The sequence below is a fragment of the Eptesicus fuscus genome, chromosome 9 (genome assembly GCF_027574615.1).
Source record: "Eptesicus fuscus isolate TK198812 chromosome 9, DD_ASM_mEF_20220401, whole genome shotgun sequence".
Classification (NCBI taxonomy): domain Eukaryota; kingdom Metazoa; phylum Chordata; class Mammalia; order Chiroptera; family Vespertilionidae; genus Eptesicus; species Eptesicus fuscus.
The window spans coordinates 8,892,721-8,910,962 of NC_072481.1; the positions used below are offsets into that span (position 1 = coordinate 8,892,721).

The 18,242-nt window shown below is 49.9% G+C and overlaps 2 protein-coding genes across 5 annotated transcripts in view; one reads left to right on the forward strand and one right to left on the reverse strand.

Annotated features, from left to right (window-relative positions):
- SPEN (spen family transcriptional repressor) overlaps positions 1–14,473 on the forward strand; it is an 88,007-nt gene extending 73,534 nt beyond the window's left edge. For both annotated transcript variants that reach the window (XM_008148185.3, XM_054720700.1), the window contains 5 exons: positions 3,234–11,427; positions 11,823–12,317; positions 12,465–12,659; positions 12,974–13,132; positions 13,548–14,473. In XM_008148185.3, coding sequence (XP_008146407.2) covers positions 3,234–11,427; positions 11,823–12,317; positions 12,465–12,659; positions 12,974–13,132; positions 13,548–13,679 — 9,175 coding nt within the window. In that variant the 3' untranslated portion in view covers positions 13,680–14,473. The remainder of the gene's footprint in view (positions 1–3,233; positions 11,428–11,822; positions 12,318–12,464; positions 12,660–12,973; positions 13,133–13,547) is intronic.
- A 1,613-nt stretch (positions 14,474–16,086) lies between these two features.
- Positions 16,087–18,242, reverse strand: part of ZBTB17 (zinc finger and BTB domain containing 17) — a 31,276-nt gene continuing 29,120 nt past the window's right edge. For 2 of the 3 annotated variants that reach the window (XM_054720702.1, XM_054720701.1), the window contains 7 exons: positions 18,035–18,122; positions 17,830–17,946; positions 17,607–17,727; positions 17,258–17,388; positions 16,730–16,939; positions 16,535–16,624; positions 16,087–16,450 (listed from right to left, as the gene is read on the reverse strand). In XM_054720702.1, the coding sequence (XP_054576677.1) occupies positions 16,167–16,450; positions 16,535–16,624; positions 16,730–16,939; positions 17,258–17,388; positions 17,607–17,727; positions 17,830–17,946; positions 18,035–18,122 (1,041 nt within the window). In that variant the 3' untranslated portion in view covers positions 16,087–16,166. Of the gene's footprint in view, positions 16,451–16,534; positions 16,625–16,729; positions 16,965–17,257; positions 17,389–17,606; positions 17,728–17,829; positions 17,947–18,034; positions 18,123–18,242 lie in introns of those variants that run through there. The other variant, XM_054720703.1, reaches the window with a different exon arrangement.

Sequence of the window (18,242 nt, forward strand, 5' to 3'; positions counted from 1 at the left end):
GACTAAAGAGCTTTGTTTTAAATTCAGATCTCTTAAATTATTTGTGAGTCAGTAATCTAAAATATATATAAATTTCTAACTTGAGCAACGTAAAAAGTAAACCTTATTTCTCTCGTTAATTTTTTCAATCAATCATGGTATGTAGTTTTTGGTATTTTTTCTGCTGCTTGTACGAACCAATACAGTTCAGAATAATTTAAGATCTTACTGTTTGAATCATGTTATTCCTGTTAGCTTAAAACTGCCCCCAAACTGATGATTCTTTTTTAGACTGACTGAATATATTAAAATATCCTAACATAATGTCACCACATTCAATAGCTGATCATGTTTGAAATTGGAAGCTATCATCCATATGATCAAGCTGGTTGTCTAAACATGTCTATGAGATTAAGTCTTCTGGAATGTTACCACTAGATCTCCACCCCCATACATGTGTTAGACAAAAGGCTGTGTGTGGAAAATGTCTTTAGACATTCTAGTTTAAGTATAAAAGGCTCTTTGAGAAGAATGAGCCAAATCCTGATCAAGTGGCTAAAAACCTGTTGAATGCATTCTTTTTTTTGGTCTCTTGTCACTTCATTTTTATTTAAATCATAGGAGGTATATATTTCTTTGAGTCATTTCCATGTGGAATATTGTGTAGTGGTCATTGAATAACTTAGAAGGTATTTCTTTTTTAAAATATATTTCTTTTGATTTCAGAGAGGAAGGGAGAGGGAAAGAGAGAAACATCAATGATGAAAGGGAATCATTGATTGGTTGCCTCCTGCATGCCCCCTACTGGGGATCGAGCCTGCAATTCTAGCATGTGCCCTGACCAGAAATCGAACCGTGACCTCCTGGTTCATAGGTTGATGCTCCACCACTGAGTCACACCAGCCAGGCAACTTGGAAGGTTTTTAATCCTCACCCTAGGATATGTTTTTTTATTGGTTTTGTAGAGAGAGAGAAACATTGGTGTGAGAGAGAAACATTGATCGGTTGCCTCCTGTATGTGCCCCAACCAGGGATCAAACCTGCAACCTAGGTATGTGCAACTTTTTTGGTATATGGAACAATGCTCCAACCAACTGAACCACCCAGCTGGGGCCTTAACTTGGAAAGCTTTTAAATGCAAAATGTCTCCCACAGCCAAATTCCCAAAAGTTCAACCTTCTGCATGCCCTCTACTGGGGATTGAGTCCTCCACCTGGGCATATGCCCTGACCTGGAATTGAACCCATCACCTTCAGGTGCAAGGGACCGTGCCCAACCAACTGAGCCACACCAGCCAGGGCAAAGCTTAACCTTCTTGATGGTTTTTCACTAGTAGTTTGGAATCTACATTCCAGAAGATAAAAAATCAACAGTCCTCCAGAACCTTAGTGTTGATACAAGGCTTTTCTTTGTCAGGTGTGTGTGTGTGTTTGTAAGAGAGAGAGAGAGAGAGAGAGAGAGAGAGAGAGAGAGAGAGAGAGAGAGAGAGAGAGAGAGAGAAAACACATAGGCACACACGCATGCATACATATGCAAGAGAATGTATGTATATGTAGAGACAGAAAAGTTTTTTATCCTGGCTCAGTTTGCAGTTATCATTAATACTTTAGGTTCTAACAGGGATTCTTACCCATAATTGAGTGGAAAGTGTTGGTGGTCTACTGGTACCTAACACATAAAAAAATCCATTAAGATCCTCTGTGTGTATATTAAATATTTTTCAAAGAACAGTATCTTTTGAGGTTGGATAATATTGTGTGGATGTTACTTTTTATTTTATTTTTTAAAATATATTTTTATTGATTATAGAGAGGAAGGGAGAGGGAAGAGAGAGATAGAAACATCAATGATGAAAACCACTGATAGGCTGCCTCCTGCATGCCCCCCACTATGGATCGAGCTCGTAACCCGGGCATGTGCCCTTGACCCGAATCGAACCCGGGTCCCTTCAGTCTGCCAGCTGACACTCTATCCACTGAGCCAAACCAGCTAGGACTGGATGTTAATTTTTATATATTACTACTTAAATTCACTTATTTTACTGATGATCTGATTCCAGCTTTTTTCTTTGATTCTTACCCATGTTATTTAATCCCTGTTGAATGGAGTTTATAGTATCTACCAAAGTAGGAAATGGGAGGGTGTGGGACTTCACTGTGAACTAGTTTTGCCTCATTGGTTTCAGATGGTAGTGCTTATGGAAAATTAGAAGTCAAGAAAAGTAGTCCACAGGTGGAGGATGCTTGAGTAGAACTTAGTGGTCTGCTTTTGCCATAGAGCTGAAGGTAGTCATCTCACTGAATAGTTGATGCATGAAATGAAAAAAATGCTTTACCTCTAATGATAGTTCAGCTCAGGAATGCAAATGACATCCCATTTGCATAAGGGCTTGCAGTTTAAAATAGTATTTCATTTATTCCCTCAAATACTATGTCAGAAACATAATGTATTTGTTTCTCAAGTTGTGGTAGGAATATCTTTTGGCAGAAAAGTAATTATAAAAGACTTATAAATGTGGGGACGTGATACCCCTTAATGCTGGTGCTTATTAAAAGCCACAGTACCAAATACTAAAGGAATAAAATGGGTTGAACTATTGCTATTCAATAGAAATATAATGTAAGCTACATCTGTGGTTTTAAATTTTCTAATAGCCACATTAAAAAGTAAAAAGTGAATTTTTATTTAACTCAATATATCTAAAATATAATTTCAACATATAATCAAGTTAAAAATTACTGAAGTAGCCAAAACCGGTTTGGCTCAGTGGATAGAGCGTCGGTCTGCGGACTGAAAGGTCCCAGGTTCGATTCCAGTCAAGGGCATGTACATTGGTTGCGGGCACATCCCCGGTGGGGGGTGTGCAGGAGGCAACCGGTCGATGTTTCTCTCTCATCGATGTTTCTAGCTCTCTATCCCTCTCCCTTCCTCTCTGTGGAAAATCAATAAAATATATTAAAAAAAAAAAAGAGTCCTCTCATAAAAAAAAATTACTGAAGCATCTTTTTTTTTTTTTTTAAGCTAAATCTACCAATTCCAGTGTATATTTTACACTCCCATGTCAATTCAGGCTAGCCACATTCCAAGTTCTCAGTAGTCAGATGTGGCTAGTGCCTACAGTATTGGACATTCCAGGTCTAACGACTAAATAATGGCAAAGATTTTTAGAAGCATTTTTGTATTCTTATATGTATGATTTAATGTATAAATGACAAGGAAACAAGAATGAAATATTTTTTGTTTGTTTTTGGCAGAGAGGAACGAAGGGGATCTTATGATTATAGCCAAGATCGCACATATTATGAGAATGTTCGTACTCCAGGCACATATGCTGAGGACTCTAGACGGGACTATCCAGCTCGAGGGAGAGAATTTTATTCAGAATGGGAAACTTACCAAGGAGACTATTATGAATCTCGATATTATGATGATCCTCGGGAATACAGGGATTACAGAAGTGATCCTTATGAACAAGATATTCGGGAATACAGTTACAGGCAACGGGAACGAGAAAGAGAACGTGAAAGATTTGACCCTGACCGGGACAGAGACCATGAGAGGAGGCCAATTGAACGCAGTCAGAGTCCGGTGCACCTGCGGCGCCCACAGAGTCCTGGAACATCTCCCTCGCAGTCAGAGAGATTACCAAGTGATTCGGAGAGGAGGGTTTATAGCCGGTCCTCAGACCGGAGTGGAAGCTGTAGCTCACTTTCGCCTCCAAGATATGATAAACTTGACAAACCTCGTTTGGAACGCTATACAAAAAATGAAAAGACAGATAAAGAACGAACTTTTGATCCTGAGAGAGTGGAAAGAGAGAGACGCTTAATAAGGAAGGAGAAAGTAGAAAAGGACAAAACTGACAAGCAGAAACGAAAAGGAAAAGTTCATTCCCCTAGTTCCCAGTCTTCAGAAACAGACCAAGAAAATGAAAGAGAACAGAGCCCTGAAAAATCAAGGAGTTTTAGTAAACTGAGCAGAGAGAAAGCTGACAAAGAAGGAATAGCAAAAAACCGCTTAGAACTCATGCCTTGTGTGGTTTTGACTCGAGTGAAAGAAAAAGAGGGGAAGGTGATTGACCACACTCCATTGGAAAAGCTGAAAGCCAAGCTTGATAATGACACTGTTAAGTCTTCTGCCATAGATCAGAAACTGCAAGTTTCTCACATGGAGCCTGCAAAATCTGACTTATCTAAACTGGAATCTGTCAGAATGAAAGTACCAAAGGAAAAGGCACTTTCAAGCCACGTAGAAGTGGTAGATAAGGAATGCAGGCTTAAAACCAGGAAGCACCTAAAACCAGAGCAGTCTGCTGATGGGGTAAGTGCTGTGGATTTGGAGAAGCTGGAAGCAAGGAAAAGGCGTTTTGCAGATTCCAGTTTGAAAGCAGAAAGGCAAAAATCAGAAGTCAAGAAAAGTAGCCCAGAAATGGAGGATGCTCGGGTACTTTTAAAAAAGCAGCCTGACATGCCATCTAAAGATGTCATTCTGCTGAGGGAAGGAGAGTCTGAGAGAAAGCCCATGAGGAAAGAAATTCTTAAAAGAGACTCTAAAAAGATCAAACTAGACAGACTTAATGCTGTTCCCAGCCCCAAAGACTGTCAGGAACTTGTCAGTACTTCTGTTGGGACTGGTTCAAGACCCATCTCAGATCTGCCAGCAAGGCTGGGAGAACCAGTAGGTGAATCTGTGGAAAACCAAGAAATCCAGTCAAAAAAACCTACGCCCTCCAAACCACAGCTCAAACAGCTGCAGTTATTAGATGAGCAAGGACCAGAGAGAGAAGATATTAGGAAAAACTATTGCAGTCTTCGTGATGAAGCACTTGAATGTAAATCAGGCCAAGAGAAACCACATTCAGTAAATACTGAAGAAAAAATTGGCATTGATATTGATTACACGCAGAGTTACCGAAAACAAATGGAGCAGAGTCGTAGAAAACAGCAGATGGAGATGGAAATAGCCAAGTCTGAGAAGTTTGGCAGTCCTAAAAAAGATGTAGATGACTATGAAAGGCGTAGTCTTGTTCATGAGGTAGGTAAACCCCCTCAAGATGTCACTGATGACTCTCCTCCCAGCAAAAAGAAAAGGATGGATCATGTTGATTTTGATATCTGCACCAAGAGAGAGAGGAATTACAGAAGTTCACGCCAAATCAGTGAAGATTCTGAAAGGACTGGTTGTTCTCCCAGTATCCGACATGGTTCCTTGCATGAGGAAGATGACCCCATAGGCTCTCCTAGGCTAATGTCAGTAAAAGGATCTCCTAAAGTAGATGAAAAGGGACTTCCTTATTCTAATATGACAGTCAGAGAAGAAACCTTAAAATTTAATCCTTACGATTCCAGCAAGAGAGAACAGATGGCAGACATGGCCAAAATAAAACTGACTGTCTTGAATTCTGAAGATGAACTAAATCAGTGGGACTCTCAAATGAAGCAAGATGCCAGCAGATTTGATGTGAGTTTCCCAAACAGCATAATTAAGAGGGACAGCCTTCGAAAGAGGTCTGTACGTGACTTGGAACCTGGTGAGGTGCCTTCTGATTCTGATGAAGATGTTGAACACAAATCCCATTCACCCAGAGCATCAGCATTATATGAAAGTTCTCGATTATCTTTTTTATTGAGGGATAGAGAAGACAAATTGCGGGAGCGAGATGAAAGACTCTCTAGTTCTTTAGAAAGGAACAAATTTTATTCTTTTGCATTGGATAAGACAATCACTCCAGACACTAAGGCTTTGCTTGAAAGAGCTAAATCCCTCTCTTCATCTCGAGAAGAAAATTGGTCCTTTCTCGATTGGGACTCTCGATTTGCTAATTTTCGAAACAACAAAGATAAAGAAAAAGTTGACTCTGCTCCAAGACCTATTCCATCTTGGTACATGAAAAAGAAGAAAATTCGGACTGATTCAGAAGGAAAAATTGATGATAAAAAAGATGATCATAAAGAAGAAGAACAGGAAAGGCAAGAATTATTTGCTTCTCGTTTTTTACACAGCTCGATCTTTGAACAAGATTCTAAGCGCTTGCAGCACCTAGAGAGAAAAGATGAGGAATCTGACTTCATTTCTGGTAGGTTATATGGGAGGCAGACATCTGATGGAGTGAACAGCACAACTGATTTGATTCAAGAGCCAGTAGTTCTTTTCCATAGCAAATTTATGGAACTCACACGAATGCAACAGAAAGAAAAAGAAAAAGAACAAAAACCTAAAGAGGCTGAGAAACAGGACGATACAGAGGATCATCCGAAGACCCCAGAATCTGCTTCTGAGAATAAAGAGTCAGAACTGAAAACCCCATCTTCTATTGGGCCTCCTTGTGTCACTGTTTTAACTCCAGCGTCGGCATCATTACCACCGGAGAAGACAGCCGGTGATAAAACAGGAGAGCTGCTTTCGGTGACAGAAGAGAAGACCATGGAGCCAGCCTCTGTCTCAGAAGAAGCAAAACCTGCATCTGAACTGGCTCCCCTTGCTGTGGAACAACCTGAACAGGCAGACTTGCCCCCAGGAGTGGATGCCGAGAAGGATGCTGCCGGGACTCCTTTAGCTGTTGGAGAAAGTTCATCAGTTGACCAGCTGCCTTATCTGGATGCCAAGCCTCCAACTCCTGGGGCCTCATTTTCCCATGTAGAGATCAGTGGGGACCCAGAACCTGAAAATACCCAACCACTTTCAAAACTGACTCAGAAGCCTAAGGAAGCTGATGAGCCAAAAGTGGACAAGCCAGACCCAGATGCTAGTGTTGAGCCCATTGCAAATCAGAAAGCTGAAGTTGTTGCTGAGGTTCAGCCTCAAGCTTCCGAAGGTGTAGAGGTTGATCCTCCAGTTGCTACAAAAGATAAAAAGCCAAATAAAAGTAAACGTTCCAAGACCCCCATGCAGGCAGCTACAGCAAGTATTGTGGAGAAGCCCGTCACAAGGAAGAGTGAGAGGATAGACCGGGAAAAACTCAAGCGGTCCAATTCTCCTCGGGGAGAAGCCCAGAAGCTCTTAGAATTGAAGATGGAGGCCGAGAAGATTACAAGGGCTGCCTCTAAAAACTCAGCCACGGACACTGAACACCCTGAGCCAAGTTTGCCCCTCAGCCGAACCAGGCGCCGGAATGTAAGGAGTGTCTATGCAACCATGGGTGACCACGAAAGCCGCTCTCCAATCAAGGAGCCCATTGAGCAACCGAGAGTGACCAGAAAGAGACTGGAGCGGGAGCTTCAGGAGGCCGTGGCAGTTCCTACTACCCCTCGGAGGGGAAGGCCTCCAAAAACACGCCGTCGAGCTGAAGAAGAAGAGGAGACCGAGGTGAAAGAGCCAGTTGAAACACTTAAACCAGCTGAGGGATGGAGATCCCCACGGTCCCAAAAATCAGTAGCTGCTAGTGGCCCACATGCGAAAAGGGGGAAGAATGAACCTAAAGTTGATGTTGAACGTCCTGAGACCACCACTGAGGTGAGCCCCCAAGTAAATGTGAAAGAAAATAATACAAAATCTAAGACTGATAAAGAAGCAGCAGGAAGTGAACCAAAAAGAGACAAAAAGGAAATGGGCACAGACAGAAACCCCCCTGAAACCCCCCCAGTTGAAGTGGTAGAGAAAAAAACAGCCCCTGAAAAAAATTCCAAGTCAAAGAGAGGAAGATCTCGAAACGCTAGGTCAGCAGTGGACAAATCTGCAAATCTGAAAACCGCGGATGCCAGTGTTAGTCCCACCGTGGCTCTGGGCCCTGCAGCGCTGGCTGTGGAGAAAGAAGCTGGGGTTGTGGCAGTCTCCCCAGAAAAGAGCAGGACTCCACCAAAGGAGGGCCTTTCATCCCAGGTGAACAGTGATCCAGCTGGTCCCGACAAGGAGCCAGAGAAGGAAGACCTGTCTGCCTCTAAGGTGTCCCCAGAAGCAAACCAGTTAGCCAAGCAGATGGAGCTTGAGCAGGCCGTGGAGAACATCGAAAAGCTCACTGAAACCTCTGCCTCAGCGGCTTTCAAGGCAGCAGCCACAGATGCACCAGAGGGCCTTTCCACAGAGGACAGGGACAAGCCTGCACACCAAGCGAGTGAAACAGAACTGGCTGCGGCCATTGGCTCCATCATCAATGATATTTCTGGGGAGCCAGAAAACTTCCCAGCACCTCCACCTTACCCTGCAGAATCTCAGACAGATCTGCAGCCCCATTCACAAGGGCTGCAGACACCTGAGGAGGGAATGGAGCCTGAGACCAATGAGGCTGTGTCTGGCATCTTGGAGACTGAGGCTACTACAGAATCTTCTGGCCCACCAGTCAGTGCCCCTAACCCCTCAGCAGGCCCAGCAGATACCAAGGAAGCTGGAGGGAACAGCAGCGAAACCTCCCACCCAGTGCTGGAAACTAAGGGATCAAAAGAAGCTGAAGTGGCTCTCCCTCGGAAAGACAAAGGGCGCCATAAAACAACTAGATCACGCCGCAAACGGAATACAAACAAGAAAACGGGGGCTACTGCAGAGACCCGCGTCTCACAACCCAACCAAGTTCAAAGCAATAATCCTGCCACAAATGAGGAGACAATGGTACAACCCCCAGAAACTCCACAAGAAGAAAAGCAGAGTGAAAAGCCCCAGGTCACTCCTCCGGAGACATGTGCTTCTGACCCAAGCGAGACTCCATCCAGGGAAAATTTGTCCCAAGAAACCAGTGTTGAAGAAAAGACTCCAACCAAAAGGACTGTGCTCCCAGACCCTCTCCCTCCCTCACAGCCAGTATTGGTGGACAATGAGCCCCAAGCCAGGTTCAAGGTGCATTCCATCATTGAAAGTGATCCAGTGACCCCACCCAGTGATTCAAGCATACCTACCCCCACAATTCCTTCTGTAACGCCAGCAAAGCTCCCACCCCCAATGACCTCTGGGGGGACCCCACACCAGAGTCCCCCTCCTAAGGTGACAGAGTGGATCACAAGACAGGAGGAACCTCGGGCTCAGTCCACCCCATCTCCAGCTCTTCCCCCGGACACAAAAGCCTCTGACATCGACACCAGCTCTAGTACGCTGAGAAAGATTCTCATGGACCCCAAATATGTATCTGCCACAGGCATCACTTCCACGAGTGTCACTGCTGCCATTGCAGAGCCTGTCAGTGCCGCCCCTTGTCTGCATGAGGCACCAACCCCTCCAGCTGAACCTAAACAGCCTCTTTTAGAAGAAAAACCAGGAGCTCCAGTAACTAGTGCCTCTGACACACAGGCCTCAGAGGTTCCAGTAGCCACTGACAAAGAAAAGGTGGCTCCAGTTATTGCTCCCAAAATTACTTCTGTTATTAGCCGGATGCCCGTCAGCATTGATTTGGAGAATTCGCAAAAGATAACTCTGGCAAAACCGGCTCCTCCAACCCTGACTGGCCTGGTGAGCGCCCTGACCGGCCTGGTGAATGTCTCCTTGGTCCCAGTGAATGCGCTGACTGGCCCCGTGAATGCCCTGAAAGGCCCCGTGAAGGGCTCAGTGACGACGCTGAAAGGTTTGGTGAACACTCCTGCTGGCCCCGTCAACGTCCTGAAGGGGCCCGTGAACGTTCTGACCGGGCCAGTGAACGTTCTCACCACTCCGGTGAGCGCTGCTGTGGGCACCGTGAGCACTGCCACGGGCGTGGGGAGTGCAGCTTCGGCTGCAGTGAGCGCTGCAGCGGCTGCAGTGAGCGCTGCAGCGGGTACAGTGACAGTCACAGCAGGTGCAGTGACTGCTGCATCTGGTGTTGTGACTGCCACGACAACAGGCGCATTGACTGTGGCGGGTGCAGTGATTGCACCACCAGCGAAGTGCAAGCAGAGATCAAGCACTAATGAAAACAGTCGGTTCCACCCAGGGTCTATGTCCGTGATTGACGAGCGTCCAGCAGACTCAGGCTCTGGAGCTGGGCTGCGTGTGAACACTTCAGAAGGAGTTGTGCTCCTGAGCTATTCGGGGCAGAAGACTGAAGGCCCACAGCGGATCAGCGCCAAGATTAGCCAGATACCCCCAGCGAGTGCCATGGACATTGAATTTCAACAGTCGGTATCCAAGTCCCAGGTCAAACCCGATTCTGTTACACCGTCACAGCCACCACCCAAAGGCCCTCAAACTCCTTCAGGCTATGCAAATGTGGCCACCCACTCTACTCTAGTGCTAACTGCCCAGACATATAATGCATCTCCGGTGATTTCATCTGTTAAAGCCGACCGTCCTTCCTTGGAGAAGCCTGAGCCCCTTCACCTCTCTGTGTCCACACCTGTCACCCAGGGTGGCACAGTGAAGGTTCTCACCCAGGGCATAAACACGTCCCCAGTGCTGGTTCACAACCAGTTGGTTCTCACCCCAAGCATAGTTACCACTAATAAAAAGCTTGCTGACCCCGTCACTCTCAAAATAGAGACTAAGGTCCTTCAGCCGGCTAACCTGGGGTCTGCTCTCACTCCCCACCACCCTCCTGCTCTGCCCAGCAAACTGCCTGCAGAAGCAAACCACATCACCTCAGGGCCCAGCACCCCAACAGATCGAACCGTCTCCCATTTGGCAGCCACAAAGCCAGACGCGCATTCTCCTCGACCCAGTGGGCCTGCTCCATCTCTTTTCCCAAGGGCATGCCACCCCAGCAGGACCACGTCCACTGCGCTCTCCACTAATGCCACAGTCATGCTGGCTGCAGGCATTCCTGTGCCTCAGTTCATCTCCAGCATACACCCAGAGCAGTCTGTCATCATGCCACCCCACAGCATCACCCAGACTGTCTCCCTTAGTCATCTGTCCCAGGGTGAAGTGAGAATGAACACGCCCACACTGCCTAGCATCACCTACAGCATCCGGCCAGAGGCACTTCACTCACCTCGGGCCCCTCTGCAACCCCAGCAAATAGAGGTCAGGGCCCCACAGCGGGCAGGCACGCCCCAGCCAGCCACAGCTGGTGTGTCCTCCCTGGCCTCTCAACACGCTCCAGAGGAAGAAGTGCATTATCACCTCCCTGTTGCTCGAGCCGCAGCCCCTGTGCAGTCGGAAGTACTGGTCATGCAGTCAGAGTACCGACTGCACCCATACACTGTGCCCCGGGACGTGAGGATCATGGTGCACCCTCATGTGACAGCAGTCAGTGAGCAGCCCCGGGCAGCAGACGGTATAGTGAAGGTTTCACCAGCCAGCAAGGCCCCTCAGCAGCCAGGGAAAGAAGCTGCCAAGATGACAGATGCCAAAGCAGCCCCTGCCCCTGCCCCTCACAGCGAGGCCCGAATCCTTACAGTCACCCCCAGCAACCAGCTCCAGGGGCTGCCTCTGAGCCCGCCTGTGGTGGTGACCCATGGGGTGCAGATCGTACACTCCAGTGGGGGGGAGCTGTTTCAGGAGTACAGGTGCGGGGATATCCGCACCTACCACGGCCCGGCTCAGCTCACTCACACTCAGTTTCCTGCCACCGCCTCCATTGGCCTGCCTTCCCGGACCAAGGTTCCCACTCAGGTGAGAGCACTACAAATCAGCCTTCTAGTGCAAATAGTGATTGAGGTGCCAGTGTGGTACCTAAAGTGTGTCGTTCTTTTCGTGGGTTTAAAGAGAAACTTCCTAAATTTCAGGGATCAGATCACAGCACAGAGCTTAAGGACATGGGAAGGAGCTCTTAGGGGTCGGGAGGGAGGGAACATGTTACCTCCTCTTACCAGAACCCTCAATCTTGAATCCCAGAATGCATCACCAACTGGTTAAAGTGCCCTCCCTTCCCCCCGCCCTGGGGAGCGGCCTAGCTGAGAGATGCCCATAGGTGACTCTTGGTGGGGCCAAGGGCCAGTAAGTTGGGGGCTGGGTGTTGTTCATAACAGACTCTGACCATGTCCCTATCTCTTCCTGCCCAACTCTAGGGTCCCCCTCCTGAAAGTGAGCCTTTGCAGCCCACTCAACCTGTGCCGTCTACACAGCCTGCCCAGCAGCCCGTGCAGTCTACACAGCCTGTCCAGCCCACGCAGCCCTCACAGCTTAGCCAGCCACCAAGCAGCAAGATGCCTCAGGTCTCCCAAGAGGCAAAAGGGACCCAGACAGGAGTAGAACAGCCTCGCCTCCCAACCGTACCTGCAAACAGACCAGCTGAGCCTCATGTCCCGGTTCAGAGGACCCAGACAGAAACAAGCCAGATCTCCTATCCCTCCCCTGTATCTGTCTCCATGAAGCCTGACCTTCCAGGCGCTCTCCCTGCTCAGGCTGCCCCAAAGCAGCCATTGTTTGTCTCCACAACCTCGGGCCCTAGCACCCCTCCAGGATTGGCTCTGCTGCACACTGAAGCCCAGCCCTCCCCCAAACAAGATTCTTCTCCACACTTGACTTCCCAGAGACCTGTGGATATGGTTCAGCTTCTGAAGGTAAGTCCGGGAGGATTCCCCCCACTACTCTCCAAGCGTGGTGCTGTTAAAATGTCCTAGATCCCCACTTGATTTAGCACAGTAAGCCTGCTGCCTAGGGCCATGTCCAGTCATGAGCTCACTTCCTGTTTGTTTCCCCTTGAACAGAAGTACCCCATTGTGTGGCAGGGCCTCCTGGCCCTCAAGAACGACACAGCTGCTGTGCAGCTCCACTTTGTCTCTGGCAACAATGTCCTGGCCCATCGGTCTCTGCCCCTCTCGGAAGGAGGTCCCCCACTGAGGATCGCCCAGAGGATGCGGCTAGAGGCCTCACAGCTGGAAGGGGTTACCCGAAGGATGACGGTAAGATGGGGCCCAGGTGAGCAGCTGCCCCACCCAGGGATATAAGGTGTGGGTGGCCCCCAGCTGCCTATCTCCTTGTTACGGGCTGCAGCAATGGCATTCTTAGTGTGGATGACGATGGGCATGTTCTTTCCCCTCTGAGTGTAAAATGCCTCTAGACATAAAACGGCTTTTTTTTCATTCAACAAATTTAGGGGTGGACTTTGAGGTCATTTCAGAGGTAGGAGCTTTTGTGGATGTGGGAGCCAAACCCCCTGGGGTGGACAGGCCTCTGTGTGTTGTGGGGAGGCCCCTGACAGTTGCCTCTGTCCCAGGTGGAGTCAGAGTATTGTCTGCTGCTGGCTCTGCCCTGTGGCCGTGACCAAGAGGATGTCGTGAGCCAGACCGAATCCCTCCAGGCTGCCTTCATCACCTATCTACAGGCCAAGCAGGCGGCAGGGATCATCAATGTTCCCAACCCTGGCTCCAATCAGGTCAGCCCCCTGCCCAGTGTCCTTCCTCGGTGCACACAGGTGGGGCTGGTCATGCAATTTGACTAATCTGGTGGCATGGCCCACTAATGCAGGCAGAGCAGTTCAGGAGTTTCTTAGAGGTGGGCAAAGGGCATTCTGGGTAGAGGAAATAAGCAGTGTCTGGGTGGGGCCACCATTGCCCATCCTGGAGACAATCAAGGGACAGCTGATACAGCAGGTTTTTCTTTAGCTAATGATAGAGAAGAGGGTCGCAGGAAATTAGTTCATGATAGTTTTCTGACAAAGCCATGGAGACTTAGCTGGTTGGGAAACTGACTCAACCTGGCCCTTTGCGTTGGGCCTGTTCAAAGGAATGGCTGTGGGGTTGGTGATGTGAAGACAAGGGGTCCCACTTATCGCTCGTCCTCTTCTCCAGCCCGCCTATGTGCTGCAGATCTTCCCACCCTGCGAGTTCTCGGAGAGTCACCTGTCCCGTCTGGCCCCTGACCTTCTGGCCAGCATTTCCAACATTTCTCCCCACCTCATGATTGTCATTGCCTCTGTGTGAGCCACTGGTCGGTCAACGACTCGGGGTATTTTCCCGAGGCTCTGCAGAAAAAACACACAGGACAACCCAGCCAAGTGGAGGAAGAAGCTGCCGAAGGGGACAGACTCCACTGCCAGACGGCCAGCCTTGCCCTCCTGGCCTGCCGGCCCAGCTCAGGCGGACAGACCCTTCTGGGCAGTGGTGCTGCTACTATGTATGTTTACAAGACATTTAGCCCAAGGACAGACCACCAACCGATGGACTTGCAGGCACCTTGGGGCTGGGTTTCTCCTCTTTTTGGAGAAAAGGAACAGGGCAGTGGAATTAAATTTTTTTGTTTTTGTTTTTAAGAAACAAGAAAACAGAACTGCCTTTGCACTAAATTAGTGACTTGGACTTTTGCATAGTGAAGACAGGCTGTGGCACTCTGGACATCTTGGTGTAAGTGAACACACGTCACAGACTCAACGCAGGACTTCAAACTGCTGCTGAAACCTTGGGGTCAAGGAACATTTCATTGGGTTTGTCCCCATCTCCTCCCTTCTCCTTGCTCATCTGGCTGTCATCTTGTCTTAATTCTCTTGCCACCACCATCTGATTCACCCAGGATGTACAGCTTACAATCGAAAAAAAAGAGCAAACTGAAGGATTTTCTGTCGGTGGGATATGCAGAACTTGGGATGTGTGTATATATAAATATATAATATATATAAATATATATAATACTGACTTAAAAAATCAAATCCCCCTGACATACATTTTTTTTAATCTGTGCCAAAAATGTGTTTTAAGAGAAAATCTTATTTTCATACTCAGACTTTGTATTGTCACTCATTTGTATAAGTGCGCTTCGTTACGGCCCGGGCCCTGCCCCTGCAATCTGAAAGTGTGTCTGTCTCTCTCTCTCTCTCTCTCACACACACACAAACACACACACAAACACACACTGCAAAAAGACTGGCTTTCCTCTTCCTATGTGACCTTGACCTCTCCCCACAACTTCCTAACACTTATTAATTTATGAAACTGTTTTTCTCAGCGCAGTTTTGTTTTGTGTGTCCATTGGATTACAAACTTTATTAAAAAATACAAAACATGTCAAGTGTGGATGTAATTGTCACTTGGGTAGGAGGACCAAGTAAATGTCCTTGGCTTATGGGAGTAGCTAGCCCTCATCCCACTTTTGCTTTCTTTCAGTCTGTATAGGGGACCTATTTCCAATCTACCACTTAAACCCCCCCAAGGATCATTTATCTTGTATAAAACAGAGCTTTGTCACAGACCGAACTTTTCTCAATGCTGTGGTGCTGTAAAGACCTGGGATCCTTCAAGGCTCTGATTGGTTCTTGGATAATGTGGAAGGCACTACAGGTAAAACCAACCCCATGCACACTCAGACATCTTGAGCAAGCTTTGGTGTCTGGATTCTTCACCCTTCCTCCTCTGGGTGTGGTGCAGGCCAGCCCTGCAGCAGCAGTGGTGCAGCCTGGCGGAACGGATTCCTGACAGGAAGATGGGGTGGTGGGCCAGGCTTCCCCTGCAGCTGGAAGTACAAGCTGAGGAATTGGGCAGGGACGGGAACACGGAACGCAGCGTTGGTGGTCTCACTTGCAATATCCATGGGGCTCCTCCAAAGACCTATACTTTTTTTGGTGCAAGAAGCTACTATTTCTGAGAAAGGGATTACGGCTGCTGGGGGAAAATGGTACGGAAAAGGGGCAGAGACGGCATCTCACGTTTCCCTGCCCCACCAGCCTCTGCATCTGCTCCTAGTTTAAGCACTGCTGTGTCTCCCATCTCCCCATCAAAGCTCCTAGCTGCTCACTGTCCCTCCAGGCCCTCACCTGGTGGGAGAGACTCCATTGATTCAAGGCAAGTAAATGTTCCCAAAAGATGGTACTGGCTTGGCCATGGTCCTCAGGCCAAGGTTACTGTGAAGTCAGTGTAGAGCCCTTCTGCTTCCCCAAACACAACAAGACGGGGATATGGCCTGTCAGGCCTGGTTCTCTCTGCCTACCTTGTTGCTCTGGCTTAATGGCCCCTGAGCTGGGTTCTCTGGGTTGCCTGGATCCTGGTAAGCAGTGTGGCCAGAGGCCCAGCTCCCAACCCCCAGGCAGAGGGGGAGCAGGGTCATAACAGCTCCATGGCAGAGAGGAGAGTTGGGGTCCTCATGGTGAATGGGTGAGAAGCCTCCAAAGAGATTGGTTGAGGGGATGGGGTGTATGGAGCCCTGCACCCTGACTTGGGCAAAGCAGCCAGCTTGCTTCTAAACAGGTCCCAGGGCTCCAGTCCCATTCCGCAGAAGGGACAGCCTGGCTTTCCCAAGAAGCAGGTCTGTGCCGACTGGTTCTTGGGTAGAGCAGCCCTTTGGGGCATCAGCCACAGCTGCCAGCTCCCCACCCCACCCCACAGGGAGCTGTAGGCAGCATTAGAAAATAATCAAATTTATTCTCTCTAGGGAATGGGCCACCCATCCTTAAATAAACAGTCAGGAGGAGGGATGCCTGCTCACTCAGCAGGCGGTGGACATTCTGGGGCTGTGTGGGGTGTCTCTGCCAGAGCAGGCTGGCCATCAGCCCCATCCCGAGGGCGGAAGACCAGTTCCCCAGTCTGTAACACCTGCCCAGCCGGCCACGTGCTGCCTGACCCGTACTGCTGGTAGAAGTCCGTATCCGTCTGGAACATAACCAGTGCCTGTGCTGTGTGGATCCGCACATGCTGGGCCAGGCTGTTGGCATCCAGGAACTTGTCCCCGCAGGAGTCACAGGCATAGAGGATATGGGTGTTGGGGTCTGTGGAGGTGGGGGCCACAGTCAGGCTGCGAAGGACCCTTGAGCTCCACCAGCTTTCACCCCTGGTCAGCCCTTCTCACTCACCTTCTTCCTGCACTTGCTTCACAGCTTTGCTGATCTCGGCTTTAAGCACTTCCGTCTCGTCAGCAGTCACTGCAGCCCCCACTGGTACCACTGTGGGCAGAATCAGCAGGGCCTAAGGCCAGAGGCACCTGCCCCTTCATTGCCACCCCAGAGGCAAGCTGCTTGTGACCACCCTCTGCTGCCCACAGCCCGCACCTGTGAGCTGAGTGACGGCTGTTGCCGCCAGTGCCTCGGTGGCCAGCGTAACCATGTCATCCACAGTGACCACGCTGACCTCACCACCCTCCTCTGGCTCCAGGATTTTGATGCCTGCCTTGCCCTGGTGCACAGTCTTCACATGGGAACGAAGGTTGTCCACCCGGTTGAAGCCGCGACCGCACTTGTCACAGAGGTAAGGCTTCTCTCCTGGGGGGGGAGGCAAGGTTCTCTCCTGCCATTGGGGGAGGGGGGAGGACCTCAGTGGCCTCCAGCTTCCCCAGCAGCCCTGCATTTTCCAGTAGGAAGTGCTCGGGGGCAGCCACCAGAGCTGCACAGGAGCCTCCAGTGGCCCCTGCACCTTCTAGATGCTCTTAAGAAAATGGGGTCCTCACTTGGAATTGAACTCCTTCACAGCCACCTGTTCCAAGTGCCAGTACCCAGGCTGCAATCTGGGGATACCCACCCCTCCCCCCTGCAAGATCAGGGCATGGGACAGGCCGGCCTGGCAGGCGGGCACACACTCACCAGTGTGGATGATGATGTGCTTGGATAGGTCCCCCACGTTCACGAAGGCCTTGCTGCACACGCTGCACTTGTGGGGGCGGATGTTGTCATGGTGGCGGATGTGATTGGCCAACTGGCTGGACTGGACAAATCTGCAGGGCCGCAGAGGGAGGGGCTGGCCTGAACTGCCCAAGCCTGGTCAGGGGAGCTGGGCTGGCCGCCTGCCTCTTTCTAGACTGGAGGGGCCACTGGACTGGGCTCGGGCAGCAGCCGGCCCAGTTCGCAACTGAGCCCTAGTGTGTTCCCTGAACCCCTTCGCCCTGCCAAGTGTGGGGACCCCAGAGCCCCCTGGGCATGGGTGGGGCAGGACCTCTTGCCGCAGCGCTCGCAGACGTAGGGCTTCTCCCCAGTGTGCTGGCGCACGTGGGCGATGAGGGAGCTGGCCTGGGTGAAGGCTTTGCCGCACATCACGCACTGGCATGGCTTCTCGCCTGGGGACGGGCAGCAAAAGATGTTAGCGCCAACTTCTCCTCCTTCCTGCGTGCCCCCAGCCCGCAGCTCCCAGGCTCCCACCGCTGGGCTTGCTCACCCACCCGTGTGGATGCGGACGTGCCGCTGCAGAGCGCCAGGGTCAGCGAACTGCCGCTGGCAGTGGTTGCACACGTAGGGTTTCTCCCCGCTATGGATCCGAAGGTGCCGCTTTAGGTTCCCTGTGGAGATGGACAGAGGGCCTGGGTGAGGCATCAGGAGGTGGCCGAGGAGGGGAGGGTGTGGGGCAGCCAGGCAGCCTGGCCCTACCTGAGGTGGTGAACTGCTTCCCACACTCTCGGCACTTGAGGGGCCCGTCCGCGATGTGGATCTTTAGGTGGGCCTTCAGATTCCCCACCTGTGCCAGGCAGGGGTCAGCAAGGCCACCCCACACAACGTGGCCTTGGCCCCATCCGCAGCCCCTCCGCCAGGGAACAACTGATTCTGGGTCCTCCCAGGAGCCGGTGGATGGCTCCAT